The following is a 17,697-nucleotide window of genomic DNA, read 5'->3' on the forward strand; positions in this document are numbered from 1 at the left end:
AAAGAAAAATGTGTGATGCGTTGACACCCGTACACATGTTGTAAATCACTGGTGCAAGGAGCATTGCGTCATAAATAATGACGTCAACTTGAAATTCTGTCGGGACAGCAGGGTATGTGGGAGTTGCACACTCTGGGGGGTTATGTACTCTTGATATGATGTGAAGGCCATCATTAACATTTTGGTATAGGGCATTCCATTGATTGGTGACAGAAAAACAAAAGAAATTATAGCAATAAAAACTGCTTTATGGCAGTTTTCTAAAAAAAGTTATTGTGTTCTTGTCCATGGACCCCGTCTAAAAAGTAAGAAATTAACGAAATGTGATAGCTGAAAATTAAAATTTCACACAAAACCTCACAATAATCACACACAGAATGAAAAGCTTCATGTAGAAGACCTTTTCCCCTCGTGATCCTCTTTCCTATGCATGCATGGTGCCAATTGTTGGTGCAGTACAGGTTAAAGTTGAAAGCAGCATTTCAAGTGTTGTGATTATTGTGAGGTTTTGTGTGAAATTTTAATTTTCAGCTATCACATTTCGTTAATTTCTTACTTTTTAGACGGGGTCCATGGACAAGAACACAATAACTTTTTTTAGAAAACTGCCATAAAGCAGTTTTTATTGCTATAATTATGTACTAGTACTGTGCCTACATTGTACTTGTAGTGCCTGCACTAGTACTGCCGTAGTGCCAGTGGCGGGAGATGTTGCCACAGCTACAAAGTACAATGACATACATGTATGTATGTCAGAGGCAGATTGAAATGTTCAGGCCTTCCTGATCCTAGCGATCCTGGACGTTTTAAACAGTCATGTAGATCTACATTTTACTTGTACATGCATGTTCAGCTCTTCTCCTCTCTTGACTTTAGTCCCAAACCAAGAGCAGTATGCCAGGAAGCTGATAGCTCCCTCTGAAGCACTATCAGCAGCATCATGAGGTAGTTTTGGAGCATATTGGTTAGATACAAACATTTTCGGAGCATTATCCGCTGGACCCGCAGTCCAAGAAAGAAATCGAGTCCTTGCAGCAACAACTCACTAATACAGTATGGCCACACTTTGTTTTTTCTATGTTTCTTGTCGGTAAATTTTGACAAAAGGTATGCGGGCGGGCGGAAAAAAAAACAAAAGCCAAGGAAAACTGTATACATTTTAGGGACCATCGCAAAAGTTCGCAGAAGCCCCTGAAACGAAGAGCATACGTTTGGGGGGGGGGGGGGGGGAGGGAGTCGGTGCGAAAATCGCAAACCGGGCTTCAATTCAAAAAAGTATTGACGACATAATAATAGGAGCTGTAGGATTAGCATGCCATCACAGCCGGCGTAGATCGCTTGAATGTGAAAGCAATATACACCAATCAACGTTCATTGTAATGCTCAAAGGATACAACTGCATAGCTCTAGCTGTTCTCGTTCTTAGATCACCCACTGCAAGGTGATATCATCGTTGCATTTATAAAGTGCTGTACATTGTAAATGTTACACACTGATACAACGATGCTTGTGTAGTACGAGTGTCGTATATTATAATAATTATTATGTGTGAGCATCCAAGTGAAAAAATGAAGCCCATATTGTGACTGTCGTTTCGTTTGAGGGGGGAGGGAGGGGGGTCAGGCCCGAAACTCACGGTCTTCGTTTCAGGGGCTTCTGCGAACTTTTGCGATGGTCCCTTACATACTAGTATACAGTGTATGCGTGATTCATACAAGACGCTGCGTATACCATGTACATGTATATAGTACTACATTGTACAATCATGTACATGTAGTCCCATACATGATTGCACTACGTCATCACATCAGCCCACGAATATCAGAAAAACTGCAACAATACGGAGCATCAGCAAATCGAATTTTCGATTTGATTATTCGAATGGCAAAAAGAAAATCAGAATGAAAAAGAGGTTCAGCATGTAGCGCAGTCCAGTATTTTCGAATCGAGTTTTTTTTAGCTTGAGCAGTTGAGGACTGGGATTTTGGGATGTGCAATGAACGGAGTTGCTGTTGTTTCTCATTGCCTTTGGGGATGACGCGAAGCGGCGGATGCTTCATCCGATTCAGGCTATTGGCGATAGGATCTCTCTTGGAGACCCCTTGAAAAGGCGGATCTCGGCCGAGCTCCTCCGCTATCCCTTGCATATCAGGAGATTTGCGGACGAATAGGTGAGGGTGGGCCCTACACTGCCTCAGCAGAATGAGATCCATGGTAAGGTCGACCCTCAAATATTTGGCACACTTTGAGTTGCCCTCTCCCTGCGGGGAACTCACGATAGACGCAGATGCCGAGACAACGCCAGCAGGGCTACTGCAGTACTGGGAGCAGGAGGCATACTGGGGCTGGTACATGTAGTTGGTGACAAAGCCATGATTCCAGGATACTTGAAATGAAACAAAATGCACACTTGATAAAACGTTTCACAGTTCGAGAGAGAGGAAAGCGTCAAGATTGACAAGAAGTCCTGACTAGTACTTTAGTAAGAACTAGTAGCTACATGTACATGCGCAAGAATGAGTACTCGTAGTGCGCCGTGTACTAGAGCAGGCGCGGAGCATTCGAAAAGTATTCGAAAAGTATTTTCTGTTTGCGGGCATTTTTCAGTCGAACAAAGCCCTAGTTTCGACTGATTGAGTGCTTTTCGTGACGATTCTCGAATTTCATTCGAATACCCGGTATTCGATTTGCTGATGCTCCGTAATGAGAGTATAAAGTTAGTTTGATGAATACGAGATGGCGAAGAGAATTTATCAGCTATCGCATCAACAAACGTTTTCCCACTCGTCATTTTTGGTTTTGTTACTTCAACATTACGTTCTTGTGTCCGCTTATCAAACTCTTGTCCCCACGCTGCTCATATTTTCCTCGCCATGCGTCTATTGCTTGGATATTCTGCCCACGACATCATCCCACAGACGCCAGTTGCCACGGAACTCGTCCAACTTACGGTATTCCTGGGACCCGCGAGGCTCAGGCAGTGCACGACTGAAAGCTTCGTCATGGCAGCCTTCATCGCAGAGAACGGACGGGGAGCGCTCCTTTGCTGCTGTGGTGCAAACCAGGGAGTCGTAAAAGCCCGGGAGAGGACACGGGATGCGCGCACGCGGACGATGTTTGCCTCGGCCAGAAAGTGAAGCACGCTAGGCCGGCGCGGCCGGATCTGCTCGATCCACGGCGCTGTGCTCGTCTTCAGGGCAGGGAGTCCTAAAATACCAATATTTTACAACTCGTTGTTGAGACCATTATCCGAAACTGGTGGAGAAGGAAGCATAATCATGATTGTGTGTCTGTCTGTCAGACTCAGTACACATGGTACAGGGGGTGGGGAGTTGAGTGTGTGTGTGTATGGGGGGGGGGGGGGGAGGCGTGTGTATGTGCACATGTGCTTGTACTTTTGTGTGTGTTCGTACAGTGTTTGTGTGTGTGTGTGCGCGCACGCATGCGTGCGCATTTTTGTGCACAATTCCGTTATGAAGTACAAATCATCATGATAGGTTTACCTTTTGTAGACTCGCCAAGACTTCGGTTAGATTCACTGAGAACCTTTCTGGCCAACCTGGAGGCTGAGCCTTCCGTTTCCTAAACGGCTAAAGTACTCAGTATACGAGTAGAAGAGTGTAGAAAATTTTAACAAGATCTATAAATAACGACCTGCAACCATGTACAATGTAGATAGATAGGGAACACACATTGATTGTTTTTAAAAGAATCCAGGCAATATCATGAATCAAGGAACGAGTGCGTAATAATGCTCCATGTTGCGTTTTGACGATGCTGAAGGAAGGGAGCCTTTGCGATTAACTCACAACACACGCACAGAAGTCCACTCGACTGCAATTTTAGTGCAATTTCTGCCACAAATTTAACTCCACGAGTACGAGGAAGCTCAGCGGATCTCCACAAGAACTTTCGCCCATCAACTGCAATGGAATATGGGCTGTATGATACGACCAGCGGCTAACACGGGAAGTGGCGTCATTTTCCACAAATCTCGTTTCATTCACAACCATTTGACTGCAATTCAGTGCAATTTCTGCCACAAATTCAACTCCACGAGTACGAGGAAGCTCAGCGGATCTCAACACGAACGTTCGCCCATCACCTGCAATGGAATATGGGCTGTATGATACGACCAGCGGCTAACACGGGAAGTGGCGTCATTTTCCACAAATCTCATTAATTTTCGTTCACCCCAACTCAAATAAAATTGAAGTACAATTAGGGATTTATCTTGCATTTCCATCGCCTCAGAATAAATTAACTTCGATATAAAACTGAGAGAGAATGAGTGAGGCAGCTGGAAGAATTGAGGATGAAAATAGAGATCAGAAGACTCGACGGAGCAATCGTCTCCGTGCTCTAAGAGAAATCTGAGAATGTCCCAATTTGTATTTCAAGAAGACATCACAATTTTCGAAAATAATAATTTCCTTGCCTCGCGACAACGTTCCCTGGCAGCGTTCCCCGGCAGCGCGAGGCAAAGATGTTTTCTGGGAATGTGTGTCGTGTCCTCTCCCGGGCTTTTACGACTCCCTGGTGCAAACGTTTACGATTTTGATTGACTCAGATCATCTAGCTGCTGCATGCAGCATGTGCAGCGTACATACATGTACGTAGTATGAACTCTTTTTTTTCTTCCGAAATTTCTGAAAACCTACGCGGGCGATGACGAGAAACATAGAAAAAACAAAGTGCGGCCACTATGCACTACAACAACGTGCACAAGTGCACTGGTGTTTAGACTCATACTCATAATACTCATCTTCACTTCAACAGATGCAGAGCCTAGCCCTCACCATGCTCACTGGGCCAGACAGTCATAATTATAGTCATATCAGACTCAGAGTCAGACTCAGGTTACGTTTGGTTGGTCACATTCCCAAATGGGAATCACTTGGAATCACTCGGAATCATTGTCGCGCGTTTGGTTGGTCAAAAAAGTGTGTTAGGTTGGTCACATTCCACATGATTCTAGAATGGGAATCGCTGAGAATGATTCTTTTTGGAGAATGATCATTCCACCTCACATGCTGGAATGAGCATTCTCATTCCGGAATCAAAAATGATAATGGCTGCGACGAGCCAAACAATGACAGTATGTAGCAACAGGTTCAAGTGCCTCAAATCATGCACAGAGAAGTACCTTGACTCTCTCAAGGAAACTAGAGTCGGGTAAAAGAAAAGACAGCCGCCGTTCCACAACGACATTAGAACGCTAACGTAAACGCAAACCTTTCCGTACTTCGGATCGTTCAAGCTGACTTTTCCCTTAGCACAAAGTACGTTATAGTTGAGACGAAGTAGTCGTGACAACCATGGCGATATGAATTTTCGTGGAAACAGGTGCGGGAAATTCAAAATTTTGAACCAGGGATTAGTTTGCTGTCGTTCCGAAAGAATACCTTGGCGAGGTCTTTTACTCTGGAATAGCAAAAGCACGGCGAAAATGAGTTTTCGCTGTTCCCAGGTCCTTGGAAACCCTTTCCTAAACGCAGCACCGAAGACTGTAAGGGTTCTCCAGCTCCAGCACGTCTGGGAGAGGCCGATGAATTTCTTCCTCAGGAGTGCCGTGGAACTGGTCCTTTGTTTCCCACATGGGATAGAGGGGAAAGGCACGAAGCAGAGGACGCAGAAATTGTCAACTGAAACTGAAAGGCAAAACTCGCCAAAAAAAGCTAAATGTCACAAGAGGAAGCAATCTCGACTCTCGATCTCATCTCGATCTGCACGACGTGCTTTTTATCTCCCGCCAGTTACAAAACAATGCGAGTTTTTGCATTTTTTGCAGAATTTCCATAACGAACGTCGGCCCGTTATTATGAGCTCTGTAACGTTTTTCCGTTATCCGATAACGTCTTTTGTCACGGCTGGGAGTGAGTACCGTAAAGGTTAGCGTTATCGTACTTTTGCTAAGGATGTCTATTATGGAATAGACCCTTTGCACAATAACGGTCACGTGATCCGAGACGGGGCATCCTCTTCGATTTTTGTGCAGAGTATCAGTTGTTTAGCATGGTGAAACACTGTATTTTTCCATTTTGGAGATGGAGGAGAGAGTGTCGAGTGGCATGCCATCGATGGCTGTGGAACCCGTGGACGAGCTGTCAAATAAAGAATGGTCTGTGAAGGAACTGAACAGTTTTCTGCTGAATGAGGGTGCATATCTGTCTAGAAAAAGAAGGAGTTATTGGAGCGGTAAGTTTTCCGCATTCAGTGGATATTTCGGATTACTGTAGATTGAAATTTATTTTTATTTTCTCTACCTTCTCTCCTCTGTCGATGTAGAGAACGCTTCTCTATGGAGAACCCTGATGCTCCTAGAACTAAGAGGGGCACCAGTCTTCCTCGAGTGTACCTTCATCATGCCCAACATTTCATGCGTCCCAGTGGATGAGTGATGAACTCGTGTTTCCCAGAGTGAGTGCCACACCATGCGTGCTCATCTCCAACGCAGGGGCAAGTCGCCGACGACAGTGAAGAGGGAGCTGATGTAGTAGTGCTGGTGAGGAAGCCCGTGGATAGTGTCCAGGAGTTTTACTTTGGTGGCTATGTGCATAATGTGAAAGCCTGTCATATCGTGCACACAGTCACAGCTCGAACTCAGAATACTTTCTCCGCACACCGGAGCGATGAGGCTGCGTCTTTCTGCACTTCAACATCAGCAGCTTGAGCAGCGTCAGCAAGCAGTCGATCTTCCTTGCAAAGACAGGGGTGGGTCATGCCTTTTTCTCAAGCTCCAGAGTCTCTTGGCAGGGCGTTCAGCGTCTTCGCAAAAGCAAGGATGAAAGTCGTCATCGACAAAGTGTTCCGAGCACAACACTGTCAACGATGTCGCAGCAAACTGCGGCCCTCTTCTCGCCAGATAGCTAGGTTTCAAGAGTGTGGAATGCCAGCATAACCAGGGAATGCATGGAAAGACAAGTGGGTTTCTTAGACTAGCCACTAGGGATGACGGTTGCTGCAAACAAGAACCCAGCAGTGGTCCTTGGAAAGCATTTCGGAACTTCTTCCTTGGCATCAGAACTAAAAAAACTTCAAATCAAAAAGGCTGGGAAGTACATACATGAACATCGCGTCTGGACCGTGAAAACACAGCCTGTCACAGGAAACTTGATCACGTCCTGCAGCAAACCATGTATGCTGGTTGCATGCCAAGTGTGCAGCGCGTGCACAGCATGCCCCGTCTCGACCCCTTTCGCTTATTGTGCAAAGGGTCTATTGCTATGTCAAGTGATTCTGGCGCGTTAGTTTGGTCAGGTGATTCTTGCCGATTCCCATTCCAGAATGGTTCTCATTTACATTCTGAAAATGCCCAACCAAACGCAACCTGAGTCAGAGTCAGAGGTGTAGCGCATGCATGCACTACATGCAGCACCGCCACTGCACTGCCACTGGTCCGCCAGCACTCAGCTACAGCAGCTGAGTGTTGCACAGACTAACACTCAGTGCACTTGCCACTTGTGCCAGGCCAGCGCCGTTGCATGCACGTGACCTCAATCATGCCTGGCCGAGCTGTGTTGTCGGATGTTGATGTTGATGGCTGATGCCGAGGCCGAGCTAGGGATGGCTCCTGAGGCTGAAGCCTCCTGTAGAGTCTACCATGTGTACTATTGCCATCGAAATGGTTGTTGGTCGCACGATGTGCCGTGTTGTTTTACTGCTCGTAGCCGGCCGCATGGCAGGACGCGAAAGCGAAGAGCCGAGCCCGTAATTGCAGTACGAGTATGAATCGTGAAAAGGACAAAGGAGATACTAGTACTCGGAAACAAAGCGTCTGGTTGTTCTTGTAGGGACGCTTCCTTCTCCTGTGCAAGCAGCCTAGCGTACCTGTCTTGACTCGTTTTACTGAAGCATTTACACAACTGTATTAGTTATTTTATAAAACAGGACAAGAGAACTTTTCCGCTTTTTTGTGACTGTGTTGTACGGAGAAAGTGTTCGGTATGGCGGACAGCGACGCTGGCCCGATGTTGAGACGGTATGACACGCTAGTGAAGATGATGTTTCTCGGTGATAGCGGAGTGGGCAAGACGTGCCTGATGAGTAGCTATGCTGGTCAGCCCGTTAGCGATAGCCACATCTCTACCATAGGCAAGTGACTAGTAACTGTTAGTTTATTGAGTGGGCAGTCAGTGTGCTGTCAGCTAGTGAGTCGAGTCCGATGCTAGGTTGTAGAGCTGGAGTACGAGTCGAGCCTGCAGACTGTGCAGTAACACGTGTCGTTGCAGAGTCAATCTGATGCTAGGTGGAGTGTGCGAATGCTGTACATCATGCACACAATAATAATTACCCCGAAGATAATGCTGTGACGTTAGTAATAAAGATTGACCATGGCATAGGCATACTGCATAGACATACCGGTAGTCCCTTCTACTCCCCACCCCCCCCCCCCCCCCCCCCCCCCGCGTGGCCACAGGGGCTGGGCAGGGGAACCTTGCATTTGAATCAGAGTAAAGCCTAGGGGGCCGTTCATAAATTTTGCCATTGCGACGACCATCAAAACGCTCACTGCGGGGGGGGGGGGGGGGAAGAGGGCAGTTTTGTTATGCTTCAGGATCCAGGTGCGAATGAGTGGATCGCCAGTACACATGTTGTGTACCTAGGGGTGAAACAACTGCAAATTCCTTATCGACTAGAGTCAATGCTATCGACTGCCTATCGACTGCCGTTACCCTCATGCATGACACACAAACACAGCATACTTACACATCCATACCTGCACATGTACATGCATGTTCATCCACCCATACCGGCAGAAGCACAATAGGAGGACATTGTAGGGTTCGCCGGACTGTCAAACAGACCCATGTTGTATGATTGTGCTTTTCACCGGCTATGCTTGTACTGGGCTGCTCAGGGTGTGTAACAGCGAAATGGACTCTAAGTATTAGCTATGCATGGTACAATACCGTTCTGCCCCGGTGGTTGGAATAACACCACCGGACCAATCCTCCCGCAGACTTTAGGCTGCACTGCTGTGTAGCCCTTGGCGGATTATGCTGGCATAATTTCTGGCATATTAAATATTCGGATTTTGTCTAAAATTGTAGCCTAGCATAAAAGGACTTCTGAGACCAGACGGTCGGCATAACCTTACGATGCTGGCTGAAGATTAATGCTATAGGCATATTTAGGCATTTTACAGGGAAAAGCCTGGTGAATGTTACGTGCTGTCATGGTGCCGGAGTGGTTGTAACGTTGCAAAGTGCAACAACGTTGCAAAGTGCAACAAGAGTGCAAGGGTACAGTCTACAGAGGTCATGTTTCAGGTACAGAAACCTGCGCAGAAATAATTCGGAAATATGGCAGAAAAAGTTGCGAGGTAAAATGCCACAAAGTGCGTGGAATACTAGTATTGCGCATTGTGTCAAAAATTGCGGGAATATTGTGGTACAATTGCGTAAATTGGGTCCGATTTTGGCACCATCATTGGCATAATTCCAGCATAATGTAGCATAATCGCTGGCATAATTTGGGCATAAGGGAAAGCATAATTCAGCAATTTACCGAGCGTAATCCGCCATGGGCTACTGCTGTGCGTAGGATCAGCACTGCAGCACTGCAGCCACAGAAGCGCCGGAGACCACAATAAGTCAGGACTCATATCTGTGCTGCACTACTTACCTACTGAAGTAGACTACACTGATCATCATCGGCAGCTGATGAAGTGTGTGTGTGTGTGTATGTGTGTGTGTGTGTGTATGTGTGTGTGTGTGTGTGTGTGTGTGTGTGTGTGTGTGTGTGTGTGTGTGTGTGTGTGTGTGTGTATGTGTGTATGTGTGTGTGTGTCACGTGTGTGTGTGTATGTGTGTGTGTGTGTATGTGTGTGTGTGTGTGTGTGTGTGTATGTGTGTGTTATTATTAATATTATTATTGCATCATGTGGCAAGCAATGCCAATATTGAATGAGAGAGGGGTGATAGCCAACCACGGCCAAATCAACAAAAGAAAAGTAGTAGACATACATGTATAAGAAAGAAGATAATGTGTGTGCGCGCGCGCACGCGCAAACCGCTAGCCTGCCCTTCACTTCCTGTAGTTGCTGATGTCACTGCTGATGCCCGTTGGCGTCCCGGTTGGGACCGTGACTGATTGGTCATGAATTAGCAGCAACCTGCATGCCGTGACCATCTGTTCCATACATGTGCTGAGTTGAACAGCACCAGACTGCAGTGCAGCGAATATGATTGATGGCTAGGAACCATTGTTGTCACTGTGGTGGCCCAAAGGACAAACAAGCTACTCTGCTATTAGTCTATTATTACCTATCGCCTTATGCATATCCGAAATCATGCCTACCGCTTAGGTATACACCCAGAACGCACCAATTTTCCCTACTACAGCTTTCCGCCGATTTCAACAATAAGCAACGCCACAATTGAATAGCGCTTGTTAAACATACTGTTGTGCGTTCTTCATGCCAGCAGCTACACTCAGGTGTAGACATCGATCAACAGAACTATCAGCCTGACTGGCCGTACGGAGAACTTCTAGTAGATGGTGTCAGTGCAGCCTAACCCACTATTTGCATCCTTAGTCTCAGCTTCCCGACTTGAGCGGATCGTGCATGCGACAGCATGCAGGTACTAGGTGTCATGTGACAGAGTGATAGGCAAGATTTCTGTGCAGAGATACGTGCGATGATCTAACGAATTTCCCCGGATATAAATCGCAATTTTTTTGCACTAACTTACAGGGCAAGGAAGGGGGTCACGGCGACTTACGCAGTGTGACATCCTACCTACATGACTCTATTGAAACATTTTGGATCAAACCTGAAAAGGGGTGCGAGTTATAATCGAGTGCTACTTATAAGCGGGGGAAATGCGGTGCTATCAAAAACTTTTATTGCAAGTTATGCGGTGCGAAACAAATCGACGCCATATTTTTCGGGTATAAGCCGCACTTCAGGTTCGGAGACATAGCCTGAAGCCATCGTGTGGCTTATTATGGTTACATTGGTTAGGCATTCGTCTTAGTACAAACAAATACAATCTACGCTGGAAGGTGACATTTTGCTTGTGGAGGGGGGGGGGCAATACCCTGGGGCAGGCAATACCCCGGTGCGGGCAATACCCCGGAAAGATGAAGTATGTCAGCTTCAGTTTTCTTATCATTCCAAACAGGGCCGGCTGGCTGGTCTTTAGACAGCCAACACGTGACTATATTTGTGAGGTGTGTGCGTGCTTCACTATTCTATACCCTCCGGCGATGCTATTGCTGCTAGATTAGAAATTTACTTGCATGGTTTACATCCTAATTGCAACTGATCCCTGCAGGAATTGACTTCAAGATGCACACGGTTGACATTGACGGACACATAGCGCGTATTCAAATGTGGGACACGGCAGGCCAGGAAAGGTTTCACACGCTCTGCACGCAGTATTACAGGAGAGCAGAGGTAGGATGTTTTCTGTGTGCGCGCGCGTGTGTGTGTGTGTGTGTGTGTGTGTGTGTGTGTGTGTGTGTGTGTGTGTGCGTGCGCGTGCATGTGTTCACCTGGACTGCCTGCACGTTACCATCATACGTACATGGAAACCATGCAGCTTGGTTTTGTCCCATCATTAGCTATGGGTATGCACACAATGCATACACTACATACCCTGTTGTCGATTCAGCTGATCGGCGGCTTTGTCAGTGTAAGCAGCTGATTATACGGTATGCAGCAGGTGCTGGGCAGGCACGATCTAGACATAATCATCAGAATCTTCTTTCATCATGTGTTCTTACCTGTATGTAGGGAGCAACACACTCTGCTCCTACCTGTAACTGTCTAATCTACTGCACGGGTTATGCTTTGAATGAGTGGTACATTACTGGATTCATCAGGGACTATTCAATGTACAATGTCACCAATGAATACACTGCTCCACACGCGTGTGTGTACGGGCGGGGGGGGGGGGGGTACATTTATTTATTTATTTACTGTAAGACATGTATATATAACGAGGAAGCAAATCTAACGTTTTAACGGATGACATTTCTTCGTTATAATAAGATCCGTTGAGGCCGTACTGCTTCATATATGCTGTGTGTGGATACGGTAGAATACTGCAAGATCGTTAACATATCTTCTCGTTAACCTTTGAATTTTGGACAATCGTTAAATTTGCGACTCGTTATAATAACATGTCTTACAGTATTCAACATCGTATGGCTTCCGATGGCAGCCAAAACGGGAAGATGTGGGTGATAGCCAACCATGGTAAAAGAAGGAGAAGATTGTATACATTTACCCATCAATAACCACCCTTTTGCACTGTGCTTGCTCACTCTAATGTCCTCTGCAGGGCGTGATGCTGGTGTTCGACATCACCAATGAGGAGTCTTTTCGGAACGTACGCATGTGGCTGCAGTCGGTGGAGGATGTGAGTATTCTCTGTTTGTGTGTGTGTGTGTGTGTGTGTGTGTGTGCGTGCGTACGTGTGTGTGTGTGTGTGTGTGTGTGTGCGCCCGGCTATGCTGACAGCAAACAATAGGAGGACAGAGGAAGTGTTTTTACTCAGAGTTTCACGCACTAAGCGATCATCAGAAAACAGCATATGCTGACAGCATGGTGTAATAATGGCAATGGCATGAAAAGCCAGTAAGAGAGTCAGTTATATAAAAATTAGTCACCCAACGTGTCTATACGACACGTATATTACAGGAAGTACGATTCCACCAATTTTGTCACTCGGCTTACGGCTAGGAAAGCTGTATGTATGGCTAAAGAGAGCTTGTGCATTATATGGTAGTGCCACACTGAACCTTGCTAAGTCGGCACCATGCACACCGCCATCATGGAGACAAGAACGGACCATAGGATAACAGTTGGTCTTTGACAAGAGGTCTGTCTTCACGGCCCAAGTGCGGATTTCGTCGCCACACCATGGGCAGATTGTGTGTTTCTAGCTCTTTGTCCTGCCAAACACACTCCCACACCCAACTTGGGCGTAGGATTTGTTAGGTACTTTCTGCGCTGCTTGTCGCCAGTTGTCAGCAATATATGTTGATGTTGTGGAGCTGGCCGAGCATCACAATGCTAGCGTTGTGTTTGATGCTATATGATAGACGGCCACAGTGATTGGGACATTTTGTTTCTGTGAGCTTGAACTGCACTAGCTGTTTCATGATTTCTCCCAATTCCAGTTTCTTTATTGACTTTAGCGTCTTGTTTATTCCATTTAGAAAGATATATTAATTTGATCATCAGGGTTTGTAATTTGGATTCCGATGCAAATTTCTTCTTAGGTTTGGTGCAGTCACGGTCCTATTGGAGCAGCATGGAGTACAGGAAGTTGTTGGGCTCCACTGATCCGCTGTTCTTGAACTCATCGTTCACGTCCGACGATGGTGACAACGACCAGAGCTCAACAGAGACGACGCCGCAGCCGGCCTGGTCATTGCCGGCACGCAGCCGCACTGATAGGCCCAGACAACAACAATGTGTGTCCACTCCGTCAAGAGTCCCACGCCGATATTCGGTCACGTGCACGCCGACCAAGAAGTCCTCTGTCTCCGATCTCGCCCGGTCCCTGCCCGCGTCTCCATGGAGAAGAAGTTTCCGTTCGTGCTACGCCAAGCCACAGCAGCCTATCGCAGTGTATCCTCGTGCAGTATCTCGCCTTAGCTCGTGTACCGTTGCAAGTGGCTTGGGACCTGTCAACGACGCTGATATGGCTGCGAGTGGTCGTGGTGGTCGTGTATCGGCTATGGAAGGCTGTGAAGCAAGCCAGTTGGAATCACTACGCTTACTGTACTATCCCGGACTGGCGGAGACACCTGCAAACAGGAGCGAGGCATCCAGGAGAACTCTAGACCAGTCGTTGACTAGCGGTGGACACAGTAGTAAGGCACATGTACGGGCCACACCTCAAGATCAGACTAATGGACATGAGCAGCAGCAAACAGCCAGTGGCACCACTGATCCGGGTAGGGATGACCTGGTCGCGTACATACTGGAGACCCTGCGTATCAACGTACCGGATAACGATGACATTCTCTACTGGGATGGTGGTATTGTCTTCATTGGTAAGACTCACAAGAACATGCCCCACGGCAGCGGGACCATGGTTTGGCCGAGCATAGCGGGAACGTATCACCAGTACTTTGGACAGTTCGTAGAGGGACGATTGTGCGGATTTGGCGAGATGATCTGGTGCAACGGGAAGCGAGCTACGGGATGCTGGCGTGATAGCAGACTGAGCGGTGTCGGGACAATCGTCTGGCCTTCGGGCAATCGGTACGATGGGCACATCGAGAGAAATGTAGCCCAAGGAGAAGGCGAGTACACCTGGTCGAATGGCAAAAGTCTTACATGCTCGGCATGGTCGAAAGGAGAGCCACACGGCGAATCTCGTTACACGTTCGCCGATGGTAGTGTGTACAAAGGGCAGCTACGCAATGGAGAGCGACATGGCAAGTGGGTGCATCGTGGCAAGGATTACCATCGGCAGGGTCTGTGGCAATGCGGTTCTCCGCAAGGTTACGAAGTGACCATGTTGGACAAGGCGCTGACTGCAGTCTAACGGAACCTGTTGGGTTGGTGACCGTGATGATCGTTGAAACTGCTAGCACAATCCTGACTTACTTATGCATGCACTTTCCGAGCTCTGCAGCCACCTTCAGCTTACACTATAGCCTAAGAAGTGCTTTGAAGGATCCATTGCAGGGAGTCGTGCGCACTGTCCCTGCTGCATCTGCTGTGATCATGCATGTTGTCACCCGTATGCAACTTGTCGCAATCATAATTACGCTTTCGCTCGATGAAATGAAATGTTAATGATGATAACTCAGTAGCGATTCAGCTGAGGTGTTGCCCGTCGTTGCTGTGTGTTGCTACGTATGTTCCGCTGTCTTCTGTGACTTGTGCTGGTGTGGCACAGTAAGCTTTGTCTGTGAAGATCACTGGTGCTCCTATTTACATGCTGGTTGTATGCTGGTTGTATGCTGGTTGTATGCTGGTTGTATGTTGACCTACACTGGACTTCTTGGCAGTTGCACTTTGCTTGAATTATTTAAAAAATTAAAAATCAGAAAAATGAGATATTTTCCGGTGGATACAATGTTAGGAACTCAGATGGTGAGCCAAGGAAAATATTTGTATCATAGAAATTGTGGGCACAAGTTATGCGATCGAGTCCACCAACTAAACCGCTCAAGCTGACTTTCATGGCGTGGACTGTTACAGTACTCCTTGTCAGGCCAGTTGTGCTAGATTGTGCACGTTTGCCTGTTCAAAATCTGGTTTAGTTGGTGGACTCGAGCGCATAACTTGTGCCCTCAATTTCCATGTTACAAATGGATACAATGTTCTCAAAAGTTTACCACGTGCCCACTATAGCCTTACACATAGTCATGATGCATGCATGCATGCGCAACAACAACAACAAGCTCGTGTTCGCATTGTGTGACTTGCACACATGCACAATAATTCCTCTTCAAATAAGATTGCCGCTGTTGCTGCTGCTGCCGCCGCCTCCGCTGGTGTGGTTGTCTGCATTCTTGTTGTTGTGACAGCATGCACCCCAAGATGTGTGTCAGGTTCTCATCGGTAACAAGAGTGACCTGGATGGGAATCGACGTGTCAGGAAAACAGATGCTTCAGCGGTAGGCAGCTACTTGTGTGTTCACATGTCCAGAGTGCTATGCATGCCATCACAAAACGACTTCAATGCATGAGGCATGAGGACTAACTTCACTACAGAGCCATACTTCGTTTTTTCTATGTCGTAACACATGCATTGTCTTATAGGTAAGGAAAAATGAGTTTGTAATGTAATTATGTTGACTCGCTTTTGGTGCAGCCCGTGCGCTCAAGACTCAGTTGCTGTGTTAATTTTAAAACATCTTTATTCTCGCGATGACCAGTGGCCAATAAGAGTTGTTGTTGTTGTTGTTGTCTTCATCATGAATAGCTTGCCGAAGAGTTTGGAATCACCTACTTTGAAACCAGTGCCAAGCTCACAACCAACAATAATATGAGTGAGGTAAGAGTGGAAAGCCCTCGGGTAGGAATACTGTACAGGGTGCATGATGAGCATGGAATGCAACGTCTGTGTGGTTCCTGAGCTCAGCTGTGAAATGATATGACAAGACGTTGAGAATCCCACGTCATTGCCCCCCCCCCCCCATCCGTTTTTTTAGTCCAGTATCACTGTATGGAAACTGTACAAGATATGTGTTTTGCTATATGGTTCATGTCCAGGCTATGGAGCTGCTGATCAGACAAATACTTGAAAAGGTAATGGTCCTGCACGCTATGGTCACATTAGTATAGTGTTTGTTTGCTTTGTGCATACACACGTGTGTGTGTGTGTGTGTGTGTGTGTGTGTTCGTGTGTGTGTGTGTGTGCATGCATGTGCACGTGCGTGTGTGTGCAGGCGAAGCTAATCATGCAACAATATGCCGATGACTTACCTAGGTTATTTACAGTCTGACAATTTCATCTTTGCTATCTATCTGCTTTACTGCATGCCTCTCCACATACCTGTCTGTTGCCACCATTTTAGAAAGGTGTATTCAACGATGAAGCAAACAAGGACGAGCACACTGCAAGTATCAGACTTGACGAGAACCCCGCATCAACCCAGTCAACGCAATCGAGTTATTGCTCCTGCTAAGCTCATCTTAGCCTGTGGGTTGAATAACTTGAAGTGAAGAGTTCAAAAAATGCCAGAGTATTTTCTAGCACTAACATGCCCATTGCATTCCTCAATTCCGAATCAACAATTTAGTATTCACACACAATTGACCTTGACTGAATTGCACCAGCCCTAGGAAAATGCCCCGTGAATACTTGCAAAGAGCTGATTTATTCAATCTATTTATTATTGCTCCCTCCCGGCTCTCGGGAGCTCTGCCCACTCGTATTTTCTGAACATCAGAGCTCCCCAGGACTGTCACAGCCACCCTCTGATCTCCTGTGATTTTTCTCCAACACAAGCGAGCACAGTGGCCCATTCTGCAGTGTGCGCCAACTTACTTGGCAGCAGTGCAGAGTAGAACAAGTCAAGAACAGTGAGATCTGCTGGCACCACTGGCTCCTCTGCCTAATCAACTTGACTGATCACGGGCCTAATCCCATAGGAACTAATGTCGTTCGACAGCAACAGCGCTTTCCTGTCATGGCTAGGCTGTAACTGTGGCCAACTGATGCTGACATGTTCACCAAACAATATGCTACTAGTGCTGTCAATTCCAAATTCTATTCAGTATAATTTCAGATCATGTTTTAGAATCTTGTATACCAGTGCTCTTCAAATTCAATTTCCGTTGTAGTCACCTGATCATTGGGGCGCAAGTTAGCCCTTCAACAAACATTTGTTCAGTCTTGATGATATTATCTTTTTATGGCTTGCCTTCAGCCCCATTTTATTTTTTATTTGTTAGAGTATGGTCTACCACTGCAGTACAGTACAAAAGGAAGATAAGGCAATGACTGTTCGGCGTGGAATGCACTTGTATCCTGGTAAACCTGGGTATGGTGAACGTAGCATCTGTAACCGTGGCCACTGGCCAAGTGCTTGTGCTCCATGGCTGTCAACTGATGAGTGTTGTGAACGTCTGCTGCCGTATTGGAGCAATGGTCTAGAATCAGTGCTTCGAAGTATTTGAGCAGGGTCCTGGAATCTGTATTTGAACAGGACCCTGGAATCAGTAGTTCAGCAGGGCCCTGGAATCAGTATTTGAGCTGGGTCCTAAGCTAGTAC

The 17,697-nt window shown here is 46.7% G+C and overlaps 1 protein-coding gene across 1 annotated transcript; it reads left to right on the plus strand.

Moving 5' to 3' along the window:
- Positions 1-7,612: 7,612 nt before the first annotated feature.
- LOC135813836 (ras-related protein Rab-13-like) lies at positions 7,613-17,535 on the plus strand. The gene is made up of 7 exons (XM_065326855.1): positions 7,613-8,094; positions 11,283-11,404; positions 12,294-12,371; positions 15,505-15,594; positions 15,903-15,974; positions 16,193-16,228; positions 16,498-17,535. Exons 1-7 carry the CDS (start codon positions 7,947-7,949, stop codon positions 16,606-16,608), a joined length of 657 nt encoding a protein of 218 aa, XP_065182927.1. The 5' UTR covers positions 7,613-7,946; the 3' UTR covers positions 16,609-17,535.
- Positions 17,536-17,697: the final 162 nt, after the last annotated feature.

The sequence above is a fragment of the Sycon ciliatum genome, chromosome 4 (assembly GCF_964019385.1).
Source record: "Sycon ciliatum chromosome 4, ocSycCili1.1, whole genome shotgun sequence".
Lineage (NCBI taxonomy): Eukaryota > Metazoa > Porifera > Calcarea > Leucosolenida > Sycettidae > Sycon > Sycon ciliatum.